The sequence below is a fragment of the Lissotriton helveticus genome, chromosome 10 (genome assembly GCF_964261635.1).
Source record: "Lissotriton helveticus chromosome 10, aLisHel1.1, whole genome shotgun sequence".
Taxonomy (NCBI): Eukaryota; Metazoa; Chordata; class Amphibia; order Caudata; family Salamandridae; genus Lissotriton; species Lissotriton helveticus.
The window spans coordinates 235,352,113-235,369,303 of NC_136071.1; the positions used below are offsets into that span (position 1 = coordinate 235,352,113).

Sequence of the window (17,191 nt, forward strand, 5' to 3'; positions counted from 1 at the left end):
AGGAATTCACAGTCAGTGTTGTTCCCTGTCTTACCAATAAGTGGCCTGAATCAGACAAACAGTTAAAGAAAGTTTTAAGAAGAAGCAGCGGTTGGTAAGGGTGAAAATCTTTATATACAGTAATTTGGAGCTATATTTTCCTCTTTCTATTTCTATGGGACGGACAGGGACTCAAAGGGCGATATGTGGATCTTGTTTGAGGCGATTTGTTAGTCTACTCTTGAGACATGTAACATGTTTCTTCTGTTGTCAAAAACTAATAAAAGATATTTGAAAATTAAAAACCTATTTACAAGTTAAAAATCAACACAACAAAAGAAGTTAGTGAAAAATTAACCTATTTACAAGTGTAAAATCAACACATAGGAAGAGACGGAAGACAAACAGTACACAAAAATGTTATGCAAAAGAAGAGAACGTGTGTGTATGTTTTACGTAAAAAAATTGTACTACTTAGATCTTCTCTAATTGGTCAACCATCACCATGAACATGATTCCCCGCTTCTTCTCTCACTTCCTGCCCCGTTGTTTTCTCATGGGTTCATTCAGGGCTTGTGACTTTTTTGCCTTTGTTCTTGTCCTCTTTCTCCATTTTGCATCATCCATTTTAGCATTTCTTTTTGCTACTGCTTTTTTCCTTCATTGGCCTGTCAAATTTTTTCTTTCTTTCTAAAGATTTGCCTCCTGCTTTCTCTCGTCTCTTTCCTCTTGCTGAGTCCCTGTCTTGGTACCTACCGCTTTCTTTCCCCCTCTTGACCCTCTCACCTCTCTCACTGTCTTTTTACAGTCTTTTCTTTTGCTGTTGCCTTCTCTCCCTTGTCTGCTACATTCCCTTTTCACTCTTTCTTTCCATTTTTTTCTCCGTTTTATATTTCTTTCATTTACATTTTTTAATCTCTAATTTTTAAGGTCCTTTTGCAGCCGCATTTCATCAAAGCCGACTCCCTGCTCCTGACTGCTGTAAAGACTGAGGTTGGTGCAGTGGTCTCCGGAGTGAAGACCTCAGGCATGGCGTCACTTGCAACTACCACCGCTATCCAGAGCGCCCCGCTTCAGATGCCGGTAGGTGATCCTAGACCCCCATGAAATTAAACAGCAATTTAATACAATGTAAAGGAAATTACAAAACAAAATAAGACTGCAGGGCACTGCCAAGCAGTTTTATTCTCTCCTGAAACCCCAAAGCATTCAAAATTGTTCAGAGGTCAGCGAGCAAAATGTGGCTTTTCGGTGTATCGCTATAATACTGACAGAACAACTTTAGGAAACAAATAATGAAAAACTGTAAAATGTAACATTTTTCTACCTGACAAACTTTTCCTCCGGAACTCGAGGAAGTTGCCTCCAACAGATAACACCAGAAGTAAACAGGAATCTTCTGTAAAAATGCTTACGCTGGATTGCTTTTCTTCAGTGTTTTTAGGTCTGGGTTTGCTAGCACAGTATTCTTACTAGACCTAATGCTTACGTTATATATAGCGTGGGCTTTGGATGTGCCTACTTGGATTATTTGGATCCACCTCTTTCAGCATGTGGGCTTTCTTTTTTTTCCATTTTTTTTAGAGATTGTCACTCACATCTTAGTCAGGTCAGAGAGGTATTGCCTTCTCGACGCATGCTAATGACTGAATATACATTGAATCTCTGTATCCTTGCACCGGTAATATATTACATCCAGAAATTAGAGTGACCATCACACTTTTTGTTGCATTCAATTCTCTATCTCACAATTTAGTGCAGGCCTTACCCTTACCCTAGCATTCTCTCTTAATTTGTTTTCATTGTTTATAATATCAGGAAGGCCTATCAGGCAGTCTCGAAGTGATGCCCTCTACACCATAACATTTTCAAGAAATTGAACACATTGATTTTCCTGCTTTTTAAGGACTTGTGATTGAAAAGAATATTCCACATCTTTAAAAGAAAAATGTTTACATAGCAGGATTTTTTGGCCACATTACCTTACAGTTTTTAGCAGGCGTTTCTTCCTGTTTTTGTTTCAGACAGAAAGAGAGGCAGGGCTGCAATGAAGGCTTCCATGCTATCAGGCATAAATCTTTATAGACCTGCGTTTGTTTTCAATGCGATTGCAAATCAATGCGAATATGACAACTATTAAGGGTGCAGAGTCCTTTTCTGTGAGGAGATTGTGCAGATATGGAAGATCCTACAATAAAATCCCTGGTTGAATGTATTGCCTTGTGACTTTTCGTGATGGTACGCATGATCTTATCTGGTGAAGTTGTACATTACGATCCATGAATTGTGGCTCTCTTTCTGGTCCAGTTCGAAGGACATAGAATCAGCATGGCCGCCTGCTATGAAAGCTACACAGACGAAGGCATATTTTAATAATAGTGATAGGCATAGTTTTAGGAGTGATGTCAGTGACCCTACTGAATAGTCGTGACCTCCGATTCCATGTGTCCTATCCAGACAACGGTGGCCATATTATTTTCTATCTTAAAGCTCCTTCTGCGAGTTTGTGCATCTCTTTGTTTACATGTTTGTTGGCACCGGGGTGATGTTGCCATGGATTCTTCTTGCAGGCTTTGATGAGTGGTGGTACCATACTGACAACAATGCCTATGGTTATGGACACTGACAAGTTGCCCATCAACAGGATTCCAGTGAATGGAAAGCCCACCATTCTGCATGGCAAGGGCGAGAAGAGGACTGCGCACAACGCCATTGAGAAGCGCTACCGATCTTCCATCAATGACAAGATTGTGGAGCTTAAGGACCTTGTAGTGGGCACAGAGTCCAAGGTATATGACCAATGGAACGAAATGTCCTATGACTAACAGCGTGTAATAAAGGGAATAATAGGCTCAAAGGTGTCTAGGTTGGTAGTTTAGGTGCTTAGGGGAATATGGTAAGAAATTAAGGGCTGTGTAGGGCGAGAGGTGTCAAGGGGAGCACAAGCCTATGGGGGAGGGGCAGAAGAGGAATATAGGAAGTGAGGGATTGGTATATGTATGAAGACCTCAGGCTAGGATTACAGAAAGATTAAAAGGAGAGACAGAGGTGAGGTTTGGAGCTGAGGGGAATTGAGGGAAGGTGGTAGTGGATAATGCCTCATCAATCAATCAATCAGGGGTTTGTGAAGCACACTACTCACCCGTGAGGGTCTCAGGGCATTGGTGGGTGCTGCCACACGTGTATTTAAGGCCTGGTGGGAAAAGGTGTTGCAGGGCATGTGCAAAGGGATTATAAGAAGGGAGCTGGTGGAGGGTGTCACATAACCAGTAGAGTGTGGTTATAAGGTATTTACGCGCTAAGTCTTTTAATGAAATAACAATGTAGGGTGAGGGGGCAAACTTAAGTACATCACTGACACGACAGGTTCGGATAGACTGGAGACTATAGGATTAAAACAATAGAAGGTGATACAGAACCGTAAAAATGTGGGTCTAGCGGACTTAAAGCGAGAGAACAGGATTAATAGTAAAACATCTGCATACCAAAGGAAGGGCTTCCATTGGGGGAACGGATGGGATGGGCAGTTACGATACAGAATCTCATCGAAGAAAAACAGGGCCTATTCCTTAATAACCGATGGCGCAGGAGGAGACATTAATATAGTGGGATAGATGGCGGCAGAGTGGTTGAATGGCAGGGTTGGACTAAGAATAGAAAAATGCAGAGATGGTGGAGGGGAAGCTGTTATTAAATGGGGGATATATGTCGTTACTACGCATGCTTTTACAACGCATGCCTTTACCTCGCAATTTTCCAACGCAAGTCGTTACAACGACTTGCGTTGGGGGGCGCTGGATAGTGAATAGTTTAATTTACTATTCCAACTCCAGTCCCCGTGGATAGTAGGGAAGGTTTTGGATAGTAAATTAAACTGTTCCCTATCCTATAGCGCCCACAAGCGCAAGTCGTTGTAACGACTTGCGTTGTAAAAGTTGCGTGGTAAAGGTAGTGCGTGGTAAAAGTTGCGTTGTAAACGCTGTTTACCTTAAATGGGGTATAATAACGTTATGTTACTGGACCAGCAGGGCTGGTGCATGTGGATGGGGGCACAGGATGAGAGATGGATGGATAGACGATGACACAGGACCTGCATGTTTATCTAGATCTGCAGAGGGTGAAGGAGAGGGAGATAGTTAATAAGGATTGACAGCAGTGTGTGGGTTTGCAGTTAATAGATGGGGAAGGCACACGGTTGCAGGGATTGCACCTGATGATAAAGTGCAGGAAAGAAAATAAGCACGGCAGTTTCTACAGCAGATATTTGTTTGCACAGCTAGTGATGGTTAGCGCTTGTAGTTGTAGGCCACAGACCCCATGCTAACTTGCGTATACAGCTAGCTGGGAACGCATCTGCTCAAACTCCAGCCCCATGGACACGACTGGCTTAAAACAATTTGTGTTATTGCGTCAACAGCTGAACAAGTCGTCCATACTGAAAAAGGCTATTGACTACATCCGCTACCTGCAGCAGACCAATCAGAAGCTGAAACAGGAGAACATGGCGCTAAAGATGGCTGCTCAGAAGAACCGTAAGTAGTGACACAAGGGCAGGCGGGTTGCAGCCCTCAGAACAATCAGAGCTGCTAACTTTCAGCAAATATGCCACCATTTTCAGTTCGCTGGATGCTGTACATAGTGACTCTGCTTGTGTCCCATGTGCAACATGCTTCTGCAGATCTCTTTTCACCTTTTGCATGCCATTGAGTAACTCGGGCTTCACTCAGGTGGTGAACCACAGCACTGTAGTTGGTTTCTCATAATCACCAGGGGCTGCCTGTGGCCGAGTTCATAACTATGTGCCCTATGCCATATTCATCTCTCGCATGGAAGGTCAGTGGTACATTGCAACCTGACTCGGATGCCAAGCCACTCACTGTAGAGCTTCCAAGTGTCACTCATCCAAGCAATGATTATCTCCCGGTTGGACTACGCTAGTTCTCTCCTTTTAGGAGTGAACCAAGCTGAGATCCTTCGTCTACAACGGGTACAGAACGCAGCGGCCAGGGCGGTGGTCGGTTTGCCAAGGACCTGCCCCACTTCTAACACTCTGCGGTCCTTTCACTGGCTACCGATTAAAAAGAGAATTCATTTTAAGGCCCTTAGCCTGGTTTTTAAAATCCTGCGAGAGTCGGCTCCAGAGATTCTCAATAAACTTATCTCTCCCTACGTTCCCACCCGTTCACTCAGGTCTCTTGGTCAATCCCTGGTGGTTGTCCCCCGCTTCAGACTCTGCCGGATGGGTGGACGCTCCTTTCGGGTGAAAGCTGCGATTCTTTGGAATGCACTCCCCTTGGAAATCCGTCTCTTGGATGACCTTTTATCTTTTCGTAGGGCCCTGAAAACCTTTTTGTTTTAATTCTTCCTTTTAGCATTTCTGCTTCTTTGTTTGCTGGTTTTAGTGTTGTGTTATGTTTGCCTTTCCCTGCGCCAGGACGCTCCTTCGCTGGAGCAGCTGTGCGCATTAAAAATATAATTAACATAACATAACATAACATAACTCATCTAGAGTGAGGGTCTGTTGTAATGCAGCCTTGACGCCACTCAAAAATGCATTGCACAACGTGCATTTCAGTATGTGGTAGAACATTGTACTCATTGGTACAGTGTACCAGCTTTGCCAGCTTGGCAGTGGTGTGACTGCAGAGGAGCACCGAGCAATGCAAGAGTACAGAATAAGCTGAAGCATGTAATGTCAGTGGTGTTGCAGAGGCGGCAGATGGGCAATACAGGCAGTTTTAGTGGTTCCTATATTCTTTTTTAAGCTACGCTTCCATGTAGGTTTCCTGTAGCACTAAGGGAACACATTAGCTTGATCCAATTGAAAGATCTAATGTGCCACAGTGTTAGTATTTTACATAAGCCCAAAAAACAATTAGTTGATCACGAAGAAAAGTTAGCAAAAAAGCCATGTTTTTAAAGCTTTGCGAAAAGCCAACAAGATTAGTATTTGCAGAGCTTAACCGGAAATTTGTTGCAGAGTTTGAGTCCAATGACAGAAAGCCCCCTGTAGCCCAGAAATTTGTTTTTATCAGAGGGGCGACGAGGAGCATTAGAACAGCAGATGGCAGCGGCCATCTTTTTTTGCTGTTTAACCCTTGTTTTGACAGTTTCTTCTTCCTCTTGCAGAGTCGTTGAAAGACCTGGTTGCATCCGGCGTTGGCAGCGTCGACCCAACAGAGGGCATTAAACCTGAAATGATGGACGTGCTGACCCCTCCGCCATCGGACATCGGCTCCCCATCCAATGGCAGTCCGGTGTCCCAGTGCAGCAGCGACTCTGAACCGGAGAGCCCCTTCTTCGAAGATGCTAAGGTGGGTGTACTGTTACATGCTTGCATCTTTTCTGTGATATTGGGGTCAGTTCTAGCATACACTGTGCTGGTGAAATTGCATTACAAAATTTGTCGTGAATATAAAACTACCATTATTTACTTATGTATTTACTTTATGTTAGGTTGAAAGGCCATCTGATGTCCACACAAATTTGATAAGAAAAAGTTAAAACGTCCAATTAGGTGTTAGAAAACCCTGGCTATTTTAAAATACAGCAATTAATACATGACACTTAAAAAAACAACTTCTCTTTGCTACATAATTACAGACATACATTATAAGTGAGGTATTATATTTGCACGTATCTCCATGTCATATCTAAAAAACAAAAGGTGTTAAAAAATTGCTTCACTGTGTGGAAAACTTGGGGTAGAGGTAGAACAGTGTCAAGTGTCACAGCCTATTGGGACTTTTAAAAGAGCAGCTACTATGAACTGTATATAGGGCAGGATGAACCGGTCCATTTTGAAGTTGCGGGAAAGGGCCTAATTAAAATTCAGCATTCGCGCATCACATCTGATACAAAATGCAAATAACATTCACATCCGAAATTATTCTTAGTGAGCACATATTGAGAACTGTTTGAAAGCCCTGTGTTGCCCTTTATTTCATTTTTGCATGTTTCGTTGGAAAGCTGTTTTTCTGTGAGCACCGTACGTTTAGGCCACTGAGCAGCACTTGCCTGTTAGTGAAGAACATAGGGGCCTTCTGTGACCGAGAAATGCTGAGGGCCATTATTTTGGAGATTGTGTAGCGTTTAGTCCCACCTTGCATTTGAAAACGTCTTTGGAAGGACATGTGATGCTATAAAATAAGGCAAAGAAGACATAATTTCTGTCAATGGTACATCATGTACTTGACTCATTTGAAAATGCTACCATACAAGCTTGAAAAAACACGAAACACAGTATTTCCATTGTTGACCTAGCACAACCTGTATCCTAATGAGCTGAACTAGACCCAACCCGCCCTCCAGAAAGCTCCTGAGGGCTCTTTTAAATGTGCTCTGCACCAGGCCTTGCCTTGTTCTCTAAATATGCACTGTGTAAGAACATCTGTATCTCCCCTTATTCTTCTATTATTTTATATCTGCTGTGTGAGAAGTTCGCCTGGTATATGATGTTCACTATTCTAGTGAGCACCTTGCACCAGTCCAAACAACCCTTATGGTGATGGTTGTAAAGTCAACCTTATAGACCAGCTATCCTAGTGGTAGCATGGACAAAGCAGTCTTAGGCTAAACTCAAGAGGGCATGTGAAGCCAGCTCTTTTACCATATGCACACCTTTTAATACCAAATGAAAGGACACCACACAGGTTATATATTTAAAATATATATGTATTTATTTCTAAATCAATCCCCTTAACTCTTTATGAGCACAGGAGCACAAGCGCATAACAAGTAACTTAATATAACATACAAAAGTTGCACAAATATGGATAGGCCCTGGTGGCCCGCTAAACCATATACTAAAATAGTGGTATAAGAACCACGTCACGAACAATGGTAAGGCCTAGGGAATCGCTGGGGCTACACTGGACTAACAGCAGTTAGGGAGTGGGAGGCCCACGGGATGCGGGTGCAGTGTCTAAATGCAGACGCGTGCACACATAGAAGTCAATGGGTGCGTAAAGGTAGAAAGTTAAAGATTTAGGAGTCTTCCGGCTGGACTAGAAGCTAACCACTTGAAACTAGGACACTAGGAGAGTTACTCTTTACAGGAGCACCGCAGTACTCGCGTTACCTCACCCACAGGAAGCGGGTGCATAGGTGTCAAAGTGTGTCGGGTTTCGTCGTGGAGTTCTATGGAGCCTTGAAGAAAAGATGCTGCAGGCGACCAGGAGCGAAGAGTCCGGTTGGATCCAAGGGTGGATCGAGGATGAAGAGTACCTGAAAGCAGAGGGGACAGAGTCTGGGTCACTAGCCAGTGACCAGGAAGGAACCAGGCGATGTCGGGATGCGATCAGGTGATGTCGTGAAACTTGTCTCTGCAGCCACGTGGACCAGGAGGTGTCGAGGACGACCAGGAGCTGGATACGGACTGTCTCATGAAGGCTCTCGCTGTTGGCGGTGTCGGATCTTGATTCGGAGTCAACAGGCCTTGGCAAATGCAACCCACGCAGGAATCGAAGATGGCTTCTTACTCAGGCCAGCAAGGACTGAGGGGCTTCTCCTTCGCAGGGAAGCAAGGAGCAGTCTGGAGCAACCAGACCAACGGTGTAGATTTAGGATTTCGTCGTCACAGAGTCCACCAGCCAACGGGCAAGTGACCGGACAGACGCGTCGAGCAGGAAAATGCAAAAGGGCCCCACGCAGCACTCGGTGATTGTGGAGAGGTGATCTTCGGTGCAGTTGGTGCTCGGGGCTGGGGCTTCTCAATCCCCAATGCACAACTTCGAGGGTGCCTCAGAAGTTGCACGGAAAGCAATTCGCTGGCTTTCCAAGATGGCCGGTCCCTCGTCTCTCGTCGCCTCCACGGGTCTCAGCTTTGCTGTGGCTGTGGATCGGGCTGTTGGATGTCTGGAAGTCCGGGTCTTGTCAGGCTCTGTGTTCAAGTTCCGGCGGGAGCAACGACAAAGCAAACCGTTGAGCGCTTGATAGTGCCTGCTTGCACAGGGTGGTCACTCCTTGACCACAAGGGAGATTCTTCAGTATTCTACGTCGAGTAGGATGTCGAAGGGTCCAGAGTTTCGTATCAGAGTTTCAGTCAGGATTATCTAAAGTCTAAGGACACAGCTCCTACCTATATACCAAATCTAGGGGCTGGATTACCTGCTAGGTCCCTCCTATGGGTGGGACCCAGGAAGGGGGTGGTAACACCCCTTTCCCTTTGTCCAGTTTCGCGCCAGAGCTGGGACTTGAGTGCCCCAGCACCGGTTTGAACTGGACTATGCATTGGACACCTTGTGTGCCCCAGGCAGTGTCTCATTCCATTCAGCCCTCCCTGCCCCAATCCACTATCTCCTGTCTGGGGTGGTGCTAGCACCTCCCTGTGACAGGAAACCTATTGTCCAAGCCTCCCTCGCTGGAAGGACTCCCAGCAGCAGGAGGTCAGACTTGTGTCTTTGGCAGCAGCATCCATTTTGTGATGCTGAGGCTCTGGTTAACTTTAACCGGGATTAATGGAAGTAACATGTCTTCTCCCTCTAGAAGGGTGGAATGCTACCCCCGTCGCCAGGACTGGCGTGGGGGTTGTATTCCAAAGCGTATGACACCTTACACGACATGTTTTGATAAAGCCAAACCAAAGTTAGCATCTGACCGCGAGGTACTTAATGCACTTAAGAGTATATGGTATGGCAATACCCTAGAACAGCTATACGGACATGGTTCCGAAAGCTGCAGACAGGCTCAGCTCATGCTAGAGCCCCATCTCACATAAAACCAAGCACTCTGCCTTCAGGATTGTTAAGGCCTGCCATAGGAGTGACTTATAGGTGTATATGTGTCTAGATATAAGGTTAGATATAGGAATACTATACCTAAGCAAGGGGTGATTACACGACCTTGCCCCAGCTGAGTGATCAGCCAGTTGTGTCATTTTGGAGGGCCAGCCAGGGGTGGCAAAAGATATGCTGCAGCCCCTGGTAGGCCTGGATGCACCTATGCCCTGGGTACCTATAGTACACTATAAAGGGGCTCATAAGGTGACCCAATATCCAATTGTGTATGTACCTAAGGTACATGGAGTCCATTTTATAGAGAGAGCAGATAGCCTGGGGCCCTGATTAGCAGGATCCCACGCCAACTAAGTCGAAAACCAGCTAAACACAAGGCAAAAAAATCTGGGGTAACCATAGTCAGGTATCCACCTTCCTACATGCTGCACAACAATTACCTGGTCCTCTAGATATTTCACTTGGGTTAGGGGTCTCAGTACAGATCAGCTTATTTCCTGAATGTGTTCATTCTACATGGGAATTGCCTCAGATTTACTCCTGTTCTCAAGCCATAGCCTCCAGGTTGCATTACTCTGCACTATACTGCTCCTATTTTCCACACATATCTCTGTATCTGCCTCAATTGTCCAGACATGACCCTGGAAGTTAGTGCTGATGTTGTGGGTTTGTGAGTTCCCCTGTGACCAAGTCATTTGTGTCAGAGGAGACTGCTGCTTGTGGTGTGGCATGTAGACTCTATATTAATCTTTACTCTTAATCTTAAATAAAAAAGACTTTTCTTATACATCTGCGTGGGGCCTCTTCGAAACGAATGGATTTGGAATGGATCTTGGCCTCGTTGCCAATGTATATGGTACTATGGAAGTAGCCCCTTTATTTTGCTCTACGTTTGCAGGTTAGTTGCCTCTTAACATGCCACATCAGGAGCTGGTATATGGTCTCTCCAGCCGCAGCTTTCAACATCACAAACACAAAGTAGTCAAAGTAGTAATTCACTGGCACTTCTATCAGTCCATTTCATTATATCTCACTTCATCAGCAACTGCACAGACTACAAACCCTAAAACTAGTCCCCCAGGTTAAATTCCTCAGTCCCGTATACGTTTCATTCCATCCATGGTTTGTATAGGAGAGTAGGACCAGACCTGCTGTCCTCTAAATGGTGTCTCCAGGTTGGTGTTCTCTGGAGCAGATCTGGCATATTTCCTGTGGAGCCTCTCTGTAGAGGAGAACGTACCCTTTTCTCTGCAGACCACCCAGATAGGTCATCTAGGTGGGCCAGATACACTTTTTTCTCTTTATCTTAAGCAGCGTGCAGTAGCCTACCTGCTTAAGTGCCTATAAGCAGAGATTCCTATGGTGTGATGGAAAATCTTGGTTCGCCATACTTGCTCTTCTAGCGAGTTGCCAGTTCGCCATCGAGGTTGCTTCCGTTTTTTCCAGAGTGACTCTTGGGTGGGTGGGGGGAGCAAAGAAAGGTCAGGAAACCATATCATCTGTCACCAACCACTACCATAACGACCAAGAGAGTACTTGTGCTCACTGATTCATAGTGACGTGCACTACACAGGGGGCTGGAATCTATACCCCCAATAGGGGTAGTTTTTACAGTATTTTGTCATTTGTCAAACTATTTAATGGAGGAGTATGTTTAGGTGGTACGTGTGTTTCCTACTATCCCTAACTTCTGGTAGAGTTGTTCTCTTTTCTGTCAAGATCTGTCATAACCCCAATCCCGTCTCTCAATTTCAAGGTGAAGCAGGAGATGCCATCTCCCACCAGTCTTGGAATGTTGGACCGCTCACGGATGGCACTGTGCGCTTTTATGTTCCTGTGTCTCTCCTTCAACCCTCTGTCCTTCCTCTTTGGGAGCATCACCAGCTGGGGCTCAGCAGGCAGTGCAGACTATCATGGCGCGAGTAGGAGCATGCTTGGCTTGGACACTACAGGTAACAAGACACTTATTCATTCATTTGTTTATTTGGTTTCATATAGACTGATGCAGTCCCCTAGGGGGATCAGACCACTGTTTATGTATTGGCGGGTGCCCGGGGACATGTGTGAACTGTCTAACACGGGAAACGGCAAATACAACTACTGCCGAACAATGTGTTGCCTTTGCAACACGGGCAGAATAACAAATGTGTCTGAATCAACATATACAACGCAAGTTGTTACAACGACATGCATTAGGTCAAGTGGCATTGGACTTAAAAGTCCAACGCTTTCCCTACTATTACGGTGACTAGAGTTGGAATAGTAAATTATACTATTACAAAGTCCAGCACTCCGCTAAGGCAAGTCATTGTAAATGGAATGTGTGGTTCAGATGCATTAGTTGTTCTGCCAGCGTTGTTAAGGAACGCATGGAAAATTAATGCGTGGTTGTGTCATACAACCGTCTAACATACCTGAGAGCATGTTATAGATGCAGAGGCACCACTTGTATCCCCGCCTTCTTCCGATTAAGCAGAATGGGACTAAACTTAGAACCTGATTTAAAGTTTGGCAAATATCCCCTTGCCTTTTTAGAGTGTACACTAAATGATGTGGAGAGGACAGCCGCTGCTCTTAGTGGATGTCCTGTCACTGTGAAACTCTCAAGCCTCCCCCTAGTTACCTTAAAGTAATTCAAAAAGGGAGCTAGTTAAGCTAAACTTAATTGCAGCATTTAGCACATGAAACTCAACATTCACGCTGGCTCAACTGGAAGGCGCAGGATGTGGGCAGCTCTGGGAGGCATCTGGAGCCAGTAGATAGAGTGGAGCAGGAGACAGTCCAACCGGGGCGGGTGAGAGAGGGTTCTGTGAAAGCAAGACAGGGAAGCTGAGTAGAAAGTGTGACAGCGGAGAGAGACAGCGAGAGTGGCTGAGGCAGGGAGAAATACTGGGGTGGGGAGAGTGAATGAGGTAGGTAGAGAGAGTGGGGTAAGAGACAGGCTCAAGGTGGCCAGAGGGAGTGCCAGGAAGGACTATGGGAACAGAAGAGAAAGAGAAAACACACACCAGGAGAAGGGACAAAAAGGGTCACAGATCAGGGCTAGGACACAAATACCAGTGGGCTGAGGGTCCTAGAAACGGGACTGAAATGGGGTTACGGAGGGATTGGTAAATTAGAATGAGACTATCATGTGGTACCAAAATGGCTTCGCTTTGTATAAGTTACCAGCGTTGGAAGTGAGAAGTCTTACTTTTAAAGCTGGGCAAGTCTTACCATTACCAGATACTTCTGTCGGTGCTTCAGTTATCTTTGGCTCTGGTACCTCTGTCTGTGTTTTACTTCTGCGCCTTCATTACCTCTGTCTGTACCTCGGGTACCTTTGACTCTCGCACCGCTGTCTATGCCTCTGTATTACTGTCTGTGCATCAGGTACCTTAGGCTTTGCCTTAGGTACCTCTGTTAATGCCTCTGTTACCTCTGTTTGTGTCTCGAGTGCTTCTGTGCCTCCGTTACCTCTGTCTGCACCTTTGTTAGCTCTGGCTCTGCCACATCGGTCTGTGCCTCCCTTTCCTCTCTCTGTGCCTCTGTTACCTCTCTTGGTGCCTCATAACCTCTGTCTGTTTCTCCTTTACCTCTGACTCTCGCACCGCTGTCTATGCCTCAGTATTTCTGTCTGTGCATCATGTACCTTAGGCTTTGCCTTGGGTACCTCGGTTTATGCCTCTGTTAACTCTGTCGGTGCATAGGGTGCTTCTGTGTCTCCTTTACCTCTGTCTGTGCATCGGGTGCTTCTGTGCCTCATTTACCTCTCTCTGTGCCTCATGTCCTCTGTCTGTGCCTCTGATATCTCTGTCTGTGCCTTTGTTACCCCTGGCTCTGTCACATTTGCCTTGCCTGTGCCTCCATACCTCTCTCTATGCCTTTGCAACCTCTCTCTGTGCCTTTATTACATCTCGCTATGCCTCTGCACCCTCTCTCAGTGCCTGCGTTACCTCTCTCTGTGCCTCATGACCTCTGTCTGTACCTCTGATACCTCTGTCTACGCCTCTGTTACCTGCACCTGTGTCTCTGTACCTGTGCCCCAGTTTCCTGACTGCATAGTGCCAGTACTGGGACAATAGATCAATTCACTGTAACACCTGCCTTCCCTCCTTACAAGGTGCCCACCAGTGGACTCCTGGGACTGAAATGAGACTCCTGAAAATAACCAATGGTGTGGTTTGTGATCCTTCCTTCAGCAGAATCCTTTGGGTGGTCGGACTGGCTTCTGTCCTCGCTGCTGCTGTGGCTGATCAATGTTGCTGTGATCCTGGGCGTCTTTGCCAGGCTGTTTGTATATGGCGAGCCTGTCACCCGGCTGCACTCGGAGTCCTCGGTCCTTTTCTGGCGGCATCGCAAGCAGGCTGACTTCGACCTGGCCAGGGTAAGTACCATGTTCATAGGTGTAGGAGTCGGAGGCTCGTATGTGGGATATGAGGGGCCGCGCTACGCCAGAATGTACATGTTCCATAATGAGACTGGCCAACATGATGGGTATATCAACATATATCTGAAAAGGATGGGGGTGTTCCCATTATATCTTCTAAAAGGAGGAGGTGTACTATCACATACGTGCCGATATGAGGATGGCGTAACTGAATAAATCTCCCTATTGGAGCTGTACCATATTATACGCCCCAAAAGGCAAGGGTGCACCAAAATATACCTTCCTTCGGGAAAAAGTTGTACCATATTATACCTTACTGCAGGAGAAGCATGGACCATATTAGATCTCTCAACGGGATGAAAGTGTACCTTTGCAGGGGATGAATGGGTACCATAATACTCCACCCAACCGAACAGGGAATACTAGAACGGTTGCACCTGCCAATAGTAGAAGATGTATCAGAATATGTCTTCTAACAGAACAACAGGTTTCCACTAGATACCTCCCAACAGGAGGAACCTGTACCCTAATATAACTTCCAGAGGAAAGGGGTTGTACAACAATTTGTTCCGAACTGGAGGATGGCACACGATAAGATACTTGGTAACTGTTGGAGGGCAATGTTTTCCAACAGGAGGAGGATGGTACTTCCCAATAGGATGAAAATGTAGCATAGGATTCCTCCAATTAGGAGAAGGGTGTTTAAGAATAAGTATATCATATCATACGTCAAAACAGCTAGGTCTACAGAACATGTATATCAACAGAAGGAAATGCGCCCAACATAATCCAAAGTCAGAATAGCGGTGTATCAGAAATATATTCACCCGAGTGGGCTGGGGATGCTCAGACGTGAGTCCCAGGCTCTCCACACCACTGGAGTCAAGCTATCCAGGCTGAGTACTATTGTGAGAGGTATGTGTTTGTTCATGTCCTGAGGCGAAAAGCCGGGACTTGCTGTGCGTGACCTTTTGCTGTAATCTGTGTATTTTGAGTTAAACCTTACCAATATTGTTTCTTTATGTAGCACCGAAATTGCTTTTAAAAAACCTTTTAACTCACTTGCTGCCATCGCTAGACATAGCGTGTTTCCTCCCTTGCTGCAGACTCAGGTCCGCCCACTCTGATCGTGAGACTTGCCAGGACCTCCCCCTTCCAGCCGAGTAAGCGCTGGTTAGGGTCGCGCCATCTTGGGTGAGGAGCAAGGTGAGGGATAGCAGATTAGTGATAAGCCCCTCCCCACCTCACGCCCTGGCCAGTACAAAAGCCCCACAGCCCATGCCCCCCCAATGAGTACTATTGTGAGAGGTATGTGTTTGTTCATGTCCTGAGGCGAAAAGCCGGGACTTGCTGTGCGTGACCTTTTGCTGTAATCTGTGTATTTTGAGTTAAACCTTACCAATATTGTTTCTCTATGTAGCGCCGAAATTGCTTTTAAAAAACCTTTTAACTCACTTGCTGCCATCGCTAGACATAGCGTGTTTCCTCCCTTGCTGCAGACTCAGGTCCGCCCACTCTGATCGTGAGTCTTGCCAGGACCTCCCCCTTCCAGCCGAGTAAGCGCTGGTTAGGGTCGCGCCATCTTGGGTGAGGAGTAAGGTGAGGGATAGCAGATTAGTGCTAAGCCCCTCCCCACCTCACGCCCTCGCCAGTACAAAATGGAGCTACCACTCCGGAGGCGCAGCGGACGGGCGCAGCGGGCGCGCCAAAGGCAAGCCCGTCTGCGCCCGTCCGCGGCCGGCCGGGGACAGGGGCTATGACCCCTGGCCAAAATGGGACTTTAATATGCTGGAGCGCTCAACAACTCCATGATCTATGTCCCGACTATGCCAAAGCATGTCTCCACAGTCTGAACGTGGAAGATACCATCAGCTGTAAGGTGTGTCAGTACAACTGGCAGATTAAACCTCCTGCCAGGGCTGAACATACCAAGCTTACGTGTGGGCTACTCAACACCAGATCCATGAGGAAACACAGTCTGGATATTTATGATCTGCTTTCAGACATGAAACTCGATCTACTGTTTCTCACGGAGACCTGGCTTGATTCCAATTCAGAGCCAGACATAGTTGCCTCTCTTCTCGCCAACTACACTCTGGTTTATTTGAACAGACCCGTAGGTAGAGGTGGGGGGATAGGGATAATATCTAAACAACCATTGAGCTGCCAACTCGAACCTCTCGCTATCGCTGACAGCGAGCTAGGAGCTTTCTCCATTAAGGTTAACACGGGGAATACGCTGAATGGCCTACTGATATATCGTCCACCGGGCCCCTCTACCCAGTTCATCACTAGCCTGACTGAAGGCATTACGGAGACGGCCCTGCGTAGGGATAAGTTTCTGCTTCTGGGTGATCTTAACATCCATTTGGACAATCTAGCAGACAAAGGAATTACTGACTTCTTCCAGCAACTTCAATCCCTCCAATTATCCATTGGATCTAAAGCCCCAACTCATCTAAAGGGCCACTTGTTGGATCCCATTTTTGCCAACTGGGCAGGTGTAGAAGTTCAGTCTCCAGTTCCTGTCCCCTGGTCAGACCACTTCCTAGTACCTTTTATAATAACCATCCCTGCCGGCAATGCCCAAAAGTTTTCCAGCACTAAATATCTGAGCCGCAAATGGACGGCGTTCTCCAAAGCTAGGTTCGATTCTGCCCTCACCAACGGTGGCAGACCAGGAGGGGAGGATGCTGCTACAGCATCCGATAGACTTGATGAGCGCATTACTAATGCCCTGGATAACATAGACACTCTCTGCCATAAGAAACCTTGGAGTAGACCGCACAAATCTGCCCCTTGGTTTAATACCGAACTTCGCCTAGCTAAAACTGAATGTAAGCGATTAGAAAGGCAATGGAGGGTGGCCTATCTTGATCAAGTTAAATTGAGATATATAGGCAAACGCAGGGAATATCATAACCTGATCAGGCGCGCCAAAACCAACTATTTCTCAGGCAGGATTGGAGAAGCTCATAACTCCACTAAGGAGCTATTTAAAATCTATAAAGAAATTTATTTATGCAGCTTATCTGTTGATCCTTCCTTGGTCTCAGTGGAGTCCTGTAACCGCATTGCCACCTACTTCTTTGACAAAGTGGCCACTATC

General features: G+C 46.2%; 1 protein-coding gene across 5 annotated transcripts in view; it reads left to right on the plus strand.

The window, feature by feature from the left end:
• The window catches only part of SREBF1 (sterol regulatory element binding transcription factor 1), a 98,655-nt gene that overhangs the window by 42,860 nt on the left and 38,604 nt on the right, over positions 1-17,191 (plus strand). For 3 of the 5 annotated variants that reach the window (XM_078665202.1, XM_078665205.1, XM_078665203.1), the window contains exons 4-9: positions 910-1,062; positions 2,550-2,768; positions 4,397-4,511; positions 6,109-6,293; positions 11,470-11,665; positions 13,895-14,079. In XM_078665202.1, the coding sequence (XP_078521328.1) occupies positions 910-1,062; positions 2,550-2,768; positions 4,397-4,511; positions 6,109-6,293; positions 11,470-11,665; positions 13,895-14,079 (1,053 nt within the window). The remainder of the gene's footprint in view (positions 1-909; positions 1,063-2,549; positions 2,769-4,396; positions 4,512-6,108; positions 6,294-11,469; positions 11,666-13,894; positions 14,080-17,191) is intronic. The other 2 variants (XM_078665201.1, XM_078665204.1) reach the window with 1 other exon arrangement.